Genomic DNA, 15722 nt, shown 5'->3' with positions numbered 1-15722 from the left:
TCTCGTGTTCCAGAAACAAAGCCTAGGATTTCCCYCATATATTAAGGATAATTACTTAAGATGCATATGAACAATCATAGCATATGATGAGTTGGAARTGACCCATCAGGATCATTAAGTCCAACTCCTGGCCCTGCATAGGACGCCCCARGAGTCACACCATGTGCCCAAGAGTGTTGTTGAAATGCTTCTTGAATTCAGACAGGCTTGGTGCAGTGATCACTTCCCAGGGGAGCCTGTTCCAGTGTTCAGTCATCCATTTTGTGGATGTCTCCTGACTCTGCTTCATRCCATTCCCTCAAGTTCTGTCACTGGTCATGAGAGTGAAGAGRTCAGTGTCTGTTCCTTCTCTTCCCYCATGAGGATGTTGAAGACTGTGACGAGGTCTCCCTTCAGTCTCATTCAGGCTGTACAGACCAAGTGACCTCAGCCTCTCCTCATAAGACTTCCTGTCCAGACCCTGCACCTCCCTTGTGTCATTGCTTTTGATGSTCTCCAATAGCTTTATGTCTTTTTTTATATTGTGGCACCTAAAACTGCCCCCAGAACTCAAGGTGAGGCYGCCCCAGSYCAGAGCAGAGCGGGACAATCCCCTCCCTTGCCCGGCTGGCGATGCTGTGCCTGATGCCCCCCAGGACAGGGTTGGCCCTCCTGAGTTCCAGGGCACTGCTGACTCAAATTCAACTGGCCATAGGCCAGGACCCCCAGGTCCCTTTCCAAGGCACTGCTGTCCAGCCTCTCATTCCCCAGTCTGTCTGTACATCCAGGATTGCCCCATCCCAAGTGCAGAWTCTGGCACTTGACATGGTTAAACTTCACACAATTGGTGATTGCCAGCTCTCTAATTTGTTGAGGTCTCTCTACAGGTACCTACTGGCCTAAGACAGATATTTCTCTTGATAGAAACTAGAATGAGAGTCTGCAATACTGCTGAAGCAGATTTGGGGTTGGTATGCACATTCTGAGGTTTCGGATCAGTAACATTGCTTTTGGCTTCATAGTGTGTCTGGTACAGTGGGTTCAGAATCCAGGTTTCCATTGCAAGTTCACCCAACACTGACAGTGCTTCACTAAGTGAAAACATGATGTCAAATGCAGCATTTTTCTATCTGTCTATGTACAAGATCTTAATGGCAAATTAAAATTAGTAGTGTTGCTTCTGGGGATCTTACTGGCATACAGCCTTTCGTGCACTCCATTTCTCTTCAGGAGTTTCAAATCAACTGTGAGAGTCCTGACACCACCATTTCAATGGGAAATGATGGAGGTCTGAAAAGTAACCTTCCTTAGTATTTCTTTTCTCTGTTGACATATGACTTCATTATTACATGTTCAGCAGTCCTGGCCAGCTCAGGATGTGCATTCATGCACAATATCTTCTGCTATTCTGATTGTTGCTTTCTTCTCTTAGATCTTTTTTTCATRAGGAAGAGAAGGAGCAGACAGAGGTGAAGAAATAATTAGCTCTGGAGTGATTTACTTGTCTGAGAAAGCTTGCTAGATCACAGGGGTGCACAAGGTGATCCAGAGGATGGCTTGAGGCATTTCAAAACGTGAAAATAATTCATAGAGTTGAGATTCTTCAATTTCTTCTGGAAACTCTGGCCAGAAAGTCAAAACTACTATTTGGGAAAAATTAAACAATAAGGATCACTCAAAATAATCTAGTTTAAAAAGAGATTGAAAAAATAAATTGTGGGTTAAGATRAAGGCATTTTATTAAAGCAAAAGCGAAATCTGCACATGGAAGCAAAGGAAACCAAAAGATCCCATCAGTAGGTACTGTCTGGCCACTTTCTGGGAAGTGGGGCTTCAGCATGCATAGAGATTGCTCCAGTATGTTGTAAATAAGGAATGCTCCCTGCCCCTCTCACATGTCCTTCCCCCTCCTCCGTTCTCTTAGCTTGTATTGCTAAGCAGATATCATATGCTCTGGGAGTCACTTTGGGTCAATGKCCTGGCTGTGTTCCCYCCCAAGATTTTGCCCAACCCCAGCCTGCTGGTGAGGTTAGAGAGAGTGTTGATGCTGTGCCAGCACTGCTTAGCAGTAGCCAAGGACTGRTGTGTTACCAGCACCTTTCTASCTACCAATACAAAGCACTYTGAGGGCTGCTGTGAAGAAAATTAACTCTGTCTTAACCAATCCCAGTACATCCAATTATTGACGTGTTTGCAGCTGTATAACAGTGTGTCCGATACACAGAATATATATGTGTGTGTATGCATATAAATATATATATATGTGTATGTACATATATGCCAATCTTGTTGGCCTTACCTCTTTTACAAAAAATTTAAGRCCTAAGGAGGAAGTAAAAGTTCTGCTGATAATTGTTCTTGTCATATACAAACACATTCATAGTTGGACCAAAGGCTGACTTTTAAATGTCAGGGGTGAAAAAAAATTGATTTTTGTGTCCTCCTCCGGGTATTAGAGTGAGAGTGGGTTCAGACAGTTTACTTTGTGTCAAAAGAACTTCAGTTTCTGTTTACTGTTATGCTCTAATAGTGTTGGGGTTTTTTTCCATATTCCGCTGCTTTTGTGGATTCATTTCATTAGTAGATTTGAGGAACGATTTTTTGCAACTGAGTGGGTCCTCACCTAACTACTTGCATTCTGTTAGCAAATTGCTTAGTTTAACCTRTGCTAGAAACCTAATAAGTAACTGAAATGAAATTGTAGATAATTCTTAGGATAAACTATATAATTCTAAATAATTTATATTATATTTTCTGTTGTTTATGTGATGGAGAAATTGTTTTTCTTCAGATGAGCTCAGTGGCCTAAGTTGAAGTCTAGTTGGTTTAGTCAGCTCTCTTCAGGGGAAGTAATAGGTTGCTTCTAAATTCTACAGCTGTGAGAGTTAACAGCTTGTCATGGACCTGACAGTAGGAAACCAACTGTGCAAAGATATTTTATCTCTTTTATCTTATTACATCCTGCTAATATTTTTGTTTAAAATTGTACTTAATGGTGTATAAATTGGTATAGCTATATTTTTACTGTAGGTATGTCATTGCTTCCTGTCTTGTTTCATGGTGAGATGGGAGGAATGTCAGTTCAGTTACATATTTTTCAATTTCTTTTTTGTTCTCCATACCCATTATGAGTATTTCAATCCATGTTTGTTTTCTGGAGGATGGCCATCTTTCCTGTACTGCAAAGATTGACTGGATAGAAGCAGAATCAAGAGAGCAAGTCTTGCAGTGTTTTTTAGTCCTGGTGCTCTTTTCCTTGAATCTTAGGCTCCAAATAARTGCCATAACGTTCAACTTGATCCTTCTTTTGGTTATTGAATCTAATCAGTGATCTATAAAAGGCTCTTTCTTGTTTCTCATGGAGTAAAAGGTTAAGGCATCTATTCCCTCTCCTTTGATAGGAAAGAAATATTTCAGTACATGGCTTTTGAAGGTTTCCTTGCTTTAGTTAAGGAAAGCAGGCTACCAGGCCGTGGCGTTTGGTTTTAGTCACATCTCTAAGCTATGAATCCTTCTGAAGACAGATGTAAACCCAAGGACTCTGATATCATTGTCATAGAAAGTAGGTTTAGTATCTTGTTAAATGCTGAACGTGCTTGTTGATAGATTTCTATAAACACAGTGTGCTCTGACTGCCTTTGAAATTTTGAGAGGAAAATATTTTAACTGCTACTGCCAATGTTTCAGTTTAGTCAAATGACATGTAATGTATTTATTGCTTAAAAAAGCTCTTACCATTTCCCATTAAAATTACTATTAAAATTAATATTTAATAATTAAATTAATAGCTACTTCTAATCATCCAGATTGTTATAGTATAAACCAGTGGCTTCCAGAGCATTTTCATACCCCGAGCTCCCTCCTTAAAGACTACAAGTTTCTTTTCTCAGCAGTTCTGGTTTCTGGGACAGGAATTGCAACACACACTGTTCAAGAGACTACCTGGATGCCAGACTTGAAACATTTTCTGGAAGCAATCTGGTAGTAAGTAGCATGACCTCATCAAGAAAATTTATTCTGTGGGTGTTGAAGAACATCTTATCATTGATATAAAATTACCTTGCAGTTGAATACTTGTCCTATGCAATCTTGTTCAGTCTTTTCACTTCTCACTTACTATTTTTTTAACTTGTGAATCAGTTAAAAGGGTTTCAAAGGAGATAGTGAGTATATAGGCATCTATCAAAAATGCCATTGTTAACTGCAGTCTGGTTCATGCTTGTTTTGAAATCTGCTGTTAGCAGAGAGCTCCCTGCCTCAATTTCACCTTTTGCACTTCCATACAAAGGCATCTTGAATTCCTCCTGCAGTGATATCTGTCTTCTGTCATATAGATTGGTAGGGTTCCCCTTTGTCAACCTTAAGTTCATTCAATGAAATCAAAACTTGCCTGCTCACTGGACGTGACAAAATAGTGGCCTTTGCTTTAAATAAAACTTAAATGTAATTTGTCTTCRGGCTTATTTCTGTTTTTCAGAGAGTATATTTTATATTAGTGTGTACTTATTCACAAACTGAAATGAGAAAAATAAAATCTCAAAATKATACTCTTCTGTTTACTGTAAGTTATGGCACATTCTGGTAAGGCTTAAGGGTGATTTCTTAAGAACRTTGACATCACTGTAGATTTTTAGTAACTGCAAAAGTGAGCTGTATCTACACAAYCACCGAACTCTGCTTTTAATTTTTTAAAGAAAATATTATAGTCATGGTTAATCAAGTCTGTGTCCAGATGTACTCATCTCATAGGGAAKTTAATGAAGCCAGTGAAGATAAAAGGATTGTCTCCATAGTAAAAAGCTCTGCTTATTTACATGTAAACTAAAGTCTTCTTACATTGACCATCTAGAGGACATTCCCTCTTTTTCTTTGTGCTGGAATGCTTCCATAACTGATGCTAGGAATTCTACAACATGCATGATGCTGTGGGTACTTCTAAGAAGTCAGTGGTCAGAATCTGCTGAGGAATCTCAAACCTTCCCTTTTACATTTCCTCTTGAGTCTTAGCATTCTGAGACTTTACAGTCTACAAGCAGTAAAGGCATGGAATAAAAACTACCCATATGCTTAAACAGATTAAAATTCAACATTTCCCAGCATATTATCTTTACTGATAACTTTGCAGGATTGTAAATTTTCAAGTGAGTTTATTCTGCATTGTACTGAAAGGGTAAAAATGTCAAGTTTGTGAATACTATACTAAGATAGGATTCCCCTTCACCTGTGTGAAAAGCAGATGTGAAATTGTCCTGAGGACTTATGTTTTGAAATTATAGTTGTAGAAATGATTTACAGCTTATGTGGCATGAACACTAAGTACAAACCATTTAAAAGGAAATCCTTCCTCTATTATCGTGTCTTACCATTGTAATTTTTATTCATTCTTCTGAAAACAATGAATAATTATGTTGGATTAATAGATGTTTTAGTTTAATATTTTAACCACAGATAAGTGTCTCTAATTCTGTTAAATGCAGCCTAGATAAATTTAGGACCAGCCTGTATGTGCTGCAAGCAAGAGCMCCAAAACTTTGCCCACATTTTTGTTAATTAATTTTTTAGTTTGAATACTTTGATGAAATTAATTTAGTATGAAGTACCCCTCCCTAATAACAAATAACATCTGTGTCATTATTTTCTCCTTCTTCTAATAACAGTCAAGTAATATTTAGCCATTCTRAATTTTCCCTKTCTCATCCACTCCAAAGGAARAAATAGAARCAGCCATTRAATAGAAAGTTACATMGAGCCAAGTAGCCATTTAGGAAGTRAAACRTCACTGCTCATTTAGAATAATTCTTTAGTTCTTAAACAGAGTGCCATTTTGAAGGTAGATGTGAATGCTAACTTTTAARAAGTATTTGATGKTAAAAAGTTGTTGATATCAATATTTGGATGTATGCATCCCCTTTCAAGTCAATTCAGGTTATGAAATCTTTAGAGCATTGAAGTTTATTAAGGAAATATCTTGTTTGCTCTTATTGACTAAACTTGCATATTTTAATAAACAGTTTACAGTTTTATAGTTTTCCATAACATAGTTTMATTTAAAGCAAACTATGATTTAAGTAGGAAAAATATTTTTATACACATTTTACTTTGTATTTGACTATCAGAACTACWGTACTTTTTAGCCAACTGTTTTGAAAGCAATGTCATAATTGAAATAATGTCATAAAGAAAGGCTTTTYTTGGAATTGGGTAGTACAAATTGAGTAGTTTGAGTAACATCCATGCATTGTCAGAGCTCACAATTTATATACCTGTTCACTTGCAATCTGGTGTTACAGAATTGCAGGTGATGCCAAGTTAYGTTTGTTTATGTTAAGGCTTTCTTAGAGTTTGTCATTGTGTTTGGAGCAAAGCTCCTTTAGGTGTGTGCTGAGAGAGTTGTGATTCCACCTGTGATTCTGGTGTTTCCTGGGCCTTTTCTGGTTTCTTGAACAAAGTAACCCATAGTAGTGTATAGTATACAAATTCAATTTGAAATGCTAGCTAGGTTATTTGTAAAATGGTTTATTTTCCTGTCTGTGAGGCCTTATTAGAATCAGTCTTTAATGGTAAGACCATGTTGATTGCTTGTAGACATACTAAGTTCAATCAGCACAGCAAAAGCTTTCATCCTCTGATGTTTCTAATTAGTGATTTTCCAGGAAAAAAATGTATGTTGTTTCTTAGTATATCAACTTTATGCTTCTGCTATTCTGGCAAGTAATATAATTATGGTTTCCATGTATTTTATACCTRTTGCATTCTAAGTGTGGCAGTTCCACCATGGAATTGCATTACAATTTTCCTTTGTTTATGCTATAGTCATTAATTAATACATCAGATAAGCATGATTGCAAAAATCAGTGTTTAAAACTGAAGTTCATTTCTAGTGAATTCCTTACACTACACACCCTCCAGCCATTCTATTAACCCCCATTTTCTGCAATATAATATCACATGTTGCTTTGTCAAACAGTATTGAAGTCTAGATTAGTTGTAAGATTAGTTATAACTGCTGTAGCATTTATTTACCRAACAAAAATATCTGACTATTCTGTCTCAACTATAGTTCCTATACATTTACTTATAGATAAACCTATAGTAATTTTTTTTTTTTTTTAATTTCTCTGCTTTAGTTCCTGCAAATACCTCTAAATTTCTACTGAAGGGCACATATGTTCAGTTTGCCTTTTTTGGTCCAAATCCAACAAATACATTGCTTAGACTGTTCTCTCTTTGCAAAGGGCTGCTCACTGACTTGTTTTTTACGAGTTTGGCTTTTTTTTTACTTAAGTTGTTTTACCCAGCAAACAGTGCACCCTTCCACACCTTGAGCAGCCAGTTTTTTCAGGAGAATGCTGTGGGATACAGTGTCAAAGGCTTTACTAAAGTCCAGGTAAACAATATCCACAGTCTTTTCCTCATGCACCAAGCAGGTTACTTTGCTGTAGATGGTGATCAGGTTGGTCAAGCAGGACCTGCCTTTCATAAATCAATGTTTGTGCTGGCTGGGCCTGATCCCTGTACATGCTGTCTGATGACACTGAGAATGACCTGCTCCATGACCCTCCCTGGCACCAAGGTTGGGCTGACAGGACAGTAGTTCCCTGAATCATCATTTTGGCCCTTCTTATAGATGAGTGACACATTTTTGAACCTCCAGTCAACTGGGACTTACCCTGTTAACTGGAATGGTTAATGCTGGTACATGATGGAAAGTGGCTCAACGAGCACTTCCCACTGCCTTCCTTGATACCATTTTGTGGATCCCATCTGGTCCCATAGGCTTGTGTGTCTAAGTGGGGTATCAGGTCACTGACTGCTTCCCCTTGGATTATGGGARCTTCRTTCTGCTCCCTGTCCCTGTCTTCCAGCTTAGGAAGCTGTGTGCCTGGAAAACATCTGGTCTTGTTATTGAAGACTGAGGCGATGAAAGCATGAGGTTGTCTTTTTCTCATCCTTTGTCACTGTGTTTCCACCTCACATCCAGTAAAAGATGCAGATACTCCTTAGGCCTCCTTTGTTATTAGTGTATCTATAGAAACATTTTTATTGTYTGTTACACCAGTGAACAGACTAAGTTCTACTTGGGCTTTTAGCCCTTCTGATCTTCTCACTGTATAACTTCACAAAATCCTTGCAGTGCTCCTGAGTTGCCTGCCACTTCTTCCAAAGACCATCAACTCTCTTTTTTCACCTGARTTCCAGCTAAACCTCTTTGTTCAGCCAGGCCGCTCTGCTTTCCTGCTAGCTTGTCTTTTGGCGTACGGGACAGCCTGCTCCTGTGCCTTTAAGATTTCTTCCTGGAAGAATGTTCAGCCTTCCTGGACACCATTGCCCCTCACAACTGCCTCCCAAGGGACTCTCTCCACCAGTCTTCTAAACAGGCTAAAGTCTGCCCCTCTGGAAGTCCCAGTAAATAGATCTGCTGGCCCCCTTCTTTACTTCTTCAAGAATAAACAACKCTTACCATTTTGTGATCTCTGTGTGCAAGACAGCCTCCAGCCATCACATCACCCATGAGTCTTCTGTTCACACGTAGCAGATCCAATGGGGAGCCTTCCCTAATTGGCTCCCTCACCATCTGTGTTAGGTAGTTCTCTTCCACACATTCCAGGAACCTCCTGGACTGTTTCCTCTTTACTGTGTTTTATTTCTACCAGGTATCAGGTAAATTGAAATCCCCTATTGGAACAATTAGGAATTATGAGACATCTCCCCAGTTTTTGTAGACTAGTTCATCTGCCTCTTCATCCTGGTTGGATGGCTTATTACAGACTCCCACCGGGATGTCTGCCTTGGCCTTTCCTCTGATTCTTAGCCCAAAACACTCAACTCTGTCATCACCTTCATCAAGCTCTAGACAATCAAAAACCCCCCAAAAATACAGTGCTATCCTATTTTTTTTCCCTGTATGTAATCTCCAGTTGCCATATGAGAATGTTATGGGTCACCTATACATCCTGTCCCATGGGTGTTCAAATCCCTTGCACATCTGAGGAAAAGGAAGAACAATTCAGGTCGTACTGAGATCAACACATAATGGGTGACCAGCTGAAATTGCCCTTGGGCTCTCTTAGCATCATCCTTGTGGGCACTTCCACTGTGCTCTAATCACTGTCTCTGAGCAGTCCTAGCTACTGATTACAGGAGAAAATGTTAGATTCAGCAAWTGGTCCAGATTTTGTAGGTGACTCCCATAGACAGTTAGTAATAGRCAAGTGATACTGCTGTTTCCTTTGAAGTGTTTTTGCTGTGCTGTGCAGTTAACTTTGGTAACTTTTCCACACTAGTAGACCCTGCTGCATGTCATGCTGTCATGTATTTTCCTTTCTCCCAGCAGATCCTCACACAATTAGAAAATGAGAAAAAACTGTAATCTTTAATTTGTTAAAACACATACTTAGGGTTGTCACTTCCATTTCCTGAAGTGACAAACCTTTTGGTATGAAACAGAATTTTCTGGATAACTATAGGTGAGATTTTATGCTGTGTTTGACTGATTACTTGGAGGTCAATTTCTGTTGAATTCTGTCAACAATGACAAATTGCTTGTTCGTTGCAGTCTACCAGTCCAGCTAAGTTAATGCAACTACAGCATGCTCCAGTTTTGTAAGGATAAATGGAGGCTTTTGCAGGTTATTTTAAATTGTGACAAAATCCTGTCAGGATGAATTCCAATTAAGTTTTTATAAAATAGCTAAATAAAAGCAAAATCTGTGCAGAATCTAAGCCACCAAAATACTTAAAAGTGTGAAGCTTACATTCTTTTAGTTAGTCAGTGAGAGATGCATTTAAATTATAAATTTGTTTTGTTTATTTTCTGATTACTTACAATATACTCTTCAAAAGATTATCTGAATTGAATATATAAGCTGTTTACAGAAAGCCCATTTTAATGTGGGCTTTTATCAATTTGCTTTCACGTGATTAACTTTGCAAATTTATAGGAAATACTACCACTTTAGCTTTTTTGTTTTATAGGGACATGTCTTTTTAATGTCTTAAAAGTAATGTCTTTTGCATGAATTTGTAAATTTCAGAGGCAGAACATTCTTAGAGTATATATATATATATATATATATATATATATATATGCGTGTGTGTGTGTGCATATATGGGGTTTTTTTGGGTTGTTTTTTTTTTAATGTATTATGTTTAAGGAGCCTGTAAGAGCAGGGAAGCAAAGAAATATTCAGGTCAACTAAACAATGGCATTTGTTCATTTGTTTACCATGCAGAAAAGAAATCAAATTTGTTCATTTGTTTACCATGCAGAAAAGAAATTAGAAGTGTCCTCTGGCTGTTTAAGGATATTTATAGGAATAAATTGTAGGATTGGCCTATTCATGCAAGCAGTCTTTGTTACTGATATTTAAGATCTGTAACTTAAGATCTTTGTTACTGTATCTTTAAGATCTGTCATGAGTCAGACTTCAGCTGAGTCAGAAGTCATGTTAAATGAGTTTTTTAAAGCCATTTGTTATCTTAATGGGCAACAGAAAATAGAAGAACCTTTCTTCTCAGTTTGCTTCTTGAATGTCAATGTTCTCACATTCATTTTCTTCCCTTTCTGATAAGCATCTTTGTAAGTAAGAGAAACTGTTTCAATTTTTTGTTGTTAAAACAGACTTCATCAATGGTGTAGTGCAGGTTGATAGGGGTTCTGTTTCTTGGGAATAGGCAGTCATTTGTGGAAACTAGTAAATTTTAGAAGAATTACCATAAAATTGCAAACTACATAAGTTGTAGTCCTAGATTTTGCTTTCTTTACAGAAGGTTATGTCTTCTTTTTATTGTATAGAAATTTTACTTCAAACACTCCATAGTGATGGAAATATTTAGTCAGGAAGTACTCTTAAGATGGTAGATTGTGTTCACTGGGCTTTGCTTATTTGCTCCTTTCTGTTCGTGSTTTTGTTACCTCTTTTCATGGATTTTAACAAGTTAGATTCACTAGGGCATTACAGCATCATTCCAGAAGTGAAATTTTAGTTAATTATTTTTCCAGGTTTAAGACTCTGCTGTAAGTACTTAATAGTCCCAGAATTCTGTCACAGAAAGCAGTGGCTCAGTAAAGTGCACTGAGTCTTGACTRTGTGTCAGTCACGTATCACTAAATGTAGCACATGTGGTGAGCTCATCTGAGGATTTTCTGTTTGCTGTAATTGACAGAAAGCCCTGAGGGGTTTTTTATATGACAATTTCTGAAAAAGAATACCTTATTATGCAGAAAAAGTACAGAAATATTGAAAAAAAGTATTAAAAGTGGTGTGCTTTGAAGACCATAAGCTAAAATAAAATGAGTAATAGTATCTTATCTTTTTTTGCTGATTACTACTTACTTTTCTACTTTACTTTCATTCTGATTTTAAATTTAGTACTGTTACAATTTAGAGACAGAAGACTGTGACTGGAAGTAGTACTAAAACKGAGAGGACAGCATGCGTAAAACCATAGGTGTATTGAACATGGTAGAAAAAATGCAAGAAACATGCAAGTAGATGTAAACAGAAAAGCAGATTAATTTATAATGATTTATTGCCTTGACAATGCATATCTCTTTGAATAATTATTGTTTTGCATTGCTTTGGTAAAGAACAGAAGACCCATCAGCTATACAAACCACAAAACATCTGCCTGCCTTTTCCAGACTTTATAATACGTTAGCTGTTGTTGCATTTTATTGCTGCGAGATTGGCCTCTTGCTACCAAACTCTGTTATTTTCCTGCATCTGTATGATTTCCATCCACACATTCCATGATACATGCTGTGGATTCCACCTGTTGAATCCAGCATTTAAAATTGATTTGACAAAACACCTCTGCTGAAAAGAGAGGAAATGCAAGTSCCGTAGTTTCTCTGATGTGTGCTAAAGGCATTTACTGTTTCTCAGTCTCTTTATTTAAGGGTATAAACCAGCAAAAGCCCACAAGTCTCATGAGTTCCCTGTGTATCAGGGAGGTGGCATTTGGTTATTTGTTGGAATAGGAATAACTTGGTCCTTACTGAATATTCAGTGAAAATGCCCAGCTCAGAAAATTAGTTATTTGGACTCTCAGGCTGACTTAAAATGCCAAGTTGATTTATTTTAAAGCCCTATTTCAAACAGTTTTCCATAGCACTTCTTCTGACATAAGTTAAAACCTTGAATTCATTCCAAGGCTACTTGTTACATTTAGTAAGTTATATGTCCTTGAACGAGGAAAGGGAAAATTTTGACCAAAATAGATGTCGAGCCTTCTTTGTACTGACAAAAACATCTTGACATTCTATTTATAAATTGCAGTATTCAGCATATAAATTTTTCTTAATGTCTTGTTTATTGGCTTATGCTGTAATTTGCATACTCCAGTTTCTTATTAAGTGGAACCCATTAAATATTTTAAAATTATGGAATTAAAGTATTTTCTGTGCAAGTATATTCTGATAATGCAACTGCCCTGTGGTATATAAAAGTCTGTTAATTTTAAGGGAAAATAAATTGTTACTATTTAAAATGTTTTAATAGAAATTAATCTGTGATATTAGAACCAAGAATGAGATAACCAGGGAACAGATTTAACCTTATTTTGAAGTTATTAGATTTTGGTAAACAAGGTAGAGGGAAATGTTTTTTCAGTGTGACATAAGAACKCCACTATTTTAAGGGAAGGATTTTTGAATTTAATTGTTGTACAGATCTTGAATTTAGCTCTTAATAATTATGTTTCCTCTCTTGAAACTGAGTACAGGGACAGTATGTTGAAAGACTCTCAGGTCTCACATGATCTCTTACTTCTTTCTGAGGCTTTTTGCGCAGCCTAATGTTCCCCTCCCATGATCTTAAGGAAAGAATCATCATAAATGAGCACTTAATAAAGATTTTCAATGTAAGAATTTTTATTTGCGTTTAAAATGGTTGTTTCCTGATTTCCTTTGTTCTGAAGATAACTGAGCCTATTTTCATTTTAGGATCAGTAGTGTCATAACTCTTAGGAACGTGTAATTTTTCAGTTTCGAGTTTTACCTGAGTTTTGCATCACATGATCAGTAGAAGCAGATTTATTTGGTTGTTCTAATTATTGCACAACATGAAGCATTTGAGGCCTTCTAAAGGTGTCMATAGCTGTTATACTTCTCCCTGCACGGAACTCTCTGATACAGTTTTTTAATTCTTTTCCAGGTTCCTTACAACCTTTCCTGGAAGCCTGCAGTAGTGAATCCTTCTTCCAGACCTGCTCAGTATTGCTTCGAAGTTCTAAGCTAGATATTCCAGTTTTGGAAAAACTAAGTGTTATACTGCAAAAGCTCTCCAGAATAAAGTAATCCTTTATTACCATTATTCTGTTAGCTATTATTAGATCAGTGAATTTGGTGACCTTTATCTTCTTTTCTTTTCCAAAGCCTCATCTCTGTTTTCCTATTTATTCCCTCTACCATATACAATGCTGGACTTTCAAAGTTTGTTAAATTGAAACTGTTTCTGTCATAGAGGTTTAAGACAAGACTCTCAATTAGTGCATAAATCTAGTTCAGTGTACAGAGTACAAACTAGAAAAAAGCCTCACAGTGTAGACTTACAGAGGAATTATTCCTTATGTCTGCAGGTGACAAAGATACTTTGAATTCTTAGAAGAGAATCCTAGATTCTCAGTTTTACTCAGATGCTTAGTAATCTCCTTTGAAAATTTAGTCTTTGATTTGTGTTCAGGTTTAATCAATTTCCATTCCCTAAAAAAAAAAAAAAAATTAAGGTTTTGAGCTCTTTTGGGAATGTTCATCTTTTTAAACTGTGTTCCCATTGCTTACCTATGATTGGTTTATTGTAACAATGGTCATCATATCAATAGTAATGTGCTTCACTGGCAGATTGCTTAATGGAGTTGCTTCATTTATGAAAGGGGGTATCTAAACWGARTTAATTCTTAWATTGGACTTAAAGCTGTTGACAAARCAGAGGTTGTAATTTCTTGTAAGGAATAAAGTTGAACTCTAGGAAAAAGGTTTTCCTATAAAATAATCTAATATAAATTATAACTGGCATTTACTAGTCAAARTAAAATTGGCTCATAAATCCTAATTTTTAAAATTTATTGTCTCTCAAATCTTATTTCACATGAGTGAAAAACCTGTTACAGCCTTTCCTTGAGCTTTCATTATACTGTGTACATATCACTTACTCAAGAAAAATAAGAATTTTTGATAATTTTTCCAACTTYCTCTCAGCATGCATTGATAACCTTATGCTTAGAAACATATGCAACACAGAAGAGTTGTAGGAAGTCGTCAAAGTAATGCACATTTTTCTTCATTTAAAAAATAGTTTCTGAAGCATCTTTACTGTTTAWATAAAACCTCTCAATTTTCAATTGACAATTATTTTATTAAAATTCTTTTGCAGAAGCAACAAGAAGATGTTTGAATTGTTTGCTCTTCACCAAATGATCCAAGAATTGCATAGAACTATAAATCCAGATCACGCTTTTCTSTGTATAAACCTCAATTCAATTCTGCTGAATTTAGGATTGTTGAGGAGTAGCTCTCTTGCCTCCAGTCTAAGCACAAGTCACTAGCACTATCTTCCAATCTAATTATTGTTCTGTATAATTTATACYGACTGCCTATGTTACTTGAAATTTGGATTTTTTTTTTTTTTTACAGATTTGTATAAATAAATACCGCAGCACCTCAGTACTGTGTAATTGTATGGGTTCTTGTTGGTATTTCACTCATTCATAAAAAGGAAAATTAAAAACTTTGTCATATGCTAGATGGCTTTCTTCAATGCTTTTTAAAGAAGTGAAGTAATGCTGCTACTGTGAATGACTCATGCAATCTAAGCAATTGAATCCTTAGAATAAGCAGATCAGAAATACCWACCTTTCCTTACAGGTATGAATCTTAGTTACTTTTGACTCTTCAGAGAGTTTTATAGATTCATTTATTTGTGTTATGGCTGATAAGTATCAGACAGATACCTTATCAAATTATCTTTTGATCATCTTACAGTTTTAATGATTAAAACCAGATTTTGTTTTAACATAATTAGATGTATTGTCTGAGAAATTTTGTTGTTTTGATTTCAGAATCTTTTTATGTTTGTTTGATCTTTTCCTGTATTTAAGTAACATTTAGTATTTTATCCTGCTTTGTGTGGTGCAACTTTGGATGGTAATATCTCTGCAGATGTTAATAAAAGCATTTCTTACAATGTCTGGCTATAATAATCCCTAACAGAAATTATTGTATTTTATTGTTTCTGCTGTATTTTGTATTAATTTGCAATACAATTCACATTTCTTTTCTRAGTCTGAATATGTTTTCTGTCTGCCATAGTTCAGTGTTTAGGAATTCTTACCATTGGAAATAAGATACTTCTGAAAATTGAAATTATCCGTCAATTGCTGATTTGTGCTATAATTACTGAAAACCTGTATTTGTAAAATTGAAAATGCCGTTAAAGCTCAAAGATCTGCTGTATTTCACTCTCTGACTAACACTGACATCAATATAAAACTTCAGAGAGGTTTTATTTCTCATTTTCATACCTTCTCTTGTTTTGGTGGTTTGTTTTGTTTTGTTTTGTTTTGTTTTTTGGTTTTTGTTTTGTTTTTTTTTTTTACCAGAAGTCTTTGAATTGGTCTTTGAAGTTGAATTCTAACTGCAAATATTTTTCTAGCAATTTGACTAAACATTTCTGACAAGCTTTTCTGGGAAAGGAGTCCACACCAGATTTGGCACAAGTATGACCAGAAGAGAGAGCAAGCAT

At 36.2% G+C, this 15722-nt stretch overlaps 1 protein-coding gene across 1 annotated transcript in view; it reads left to right on the top strand.

Annotated features, from left to right (window-relative positions):
* The window catches only part of CCDC138 (coiled-coil domain containing 138), a 33202-nt gene extending 17692 nt beyond the window's left edge, over positions 1-15510 (top strand). The window contains exons 14-15 of the mRNA XM_057363819.1: positions 13137-13275; positions 14355-15510. Of these exons, the coding sequence (XP_057219802.1) occupies positions 13137-13275; positions 14355-14526 (311 nt within the window). The 3' untranslated portion in view covers positions 14527-15510. The remainder of the gene's footprint in view (positions 1-13136; positions 13276-14354) is intronic.
* The last annotated feature ends 212 nt before the right edge of the window (positions 15511-15722 follow it).

Source organism: Malurus melanocephalus, unplaced genomic scaffold, assembly GCF_030028575.1.
Source record: "Malurus melanocephalus ecotype Western Australia unplaced genomic scaffold, MMel_1.1 scaffold_1, whole genome shotgun sequence".
In the NCBI taxonomy this organism is placed as follows: Eukaryota; Metazoa; Chordata; class Aves; order Passeriformes; family Maluridae; genus Malurus; species Malurus melanocephalus.
Note: the sequence above shows the minus strand (reverse complement) of the source record. Positions and strands in the feature narration are given on the sequence as shown.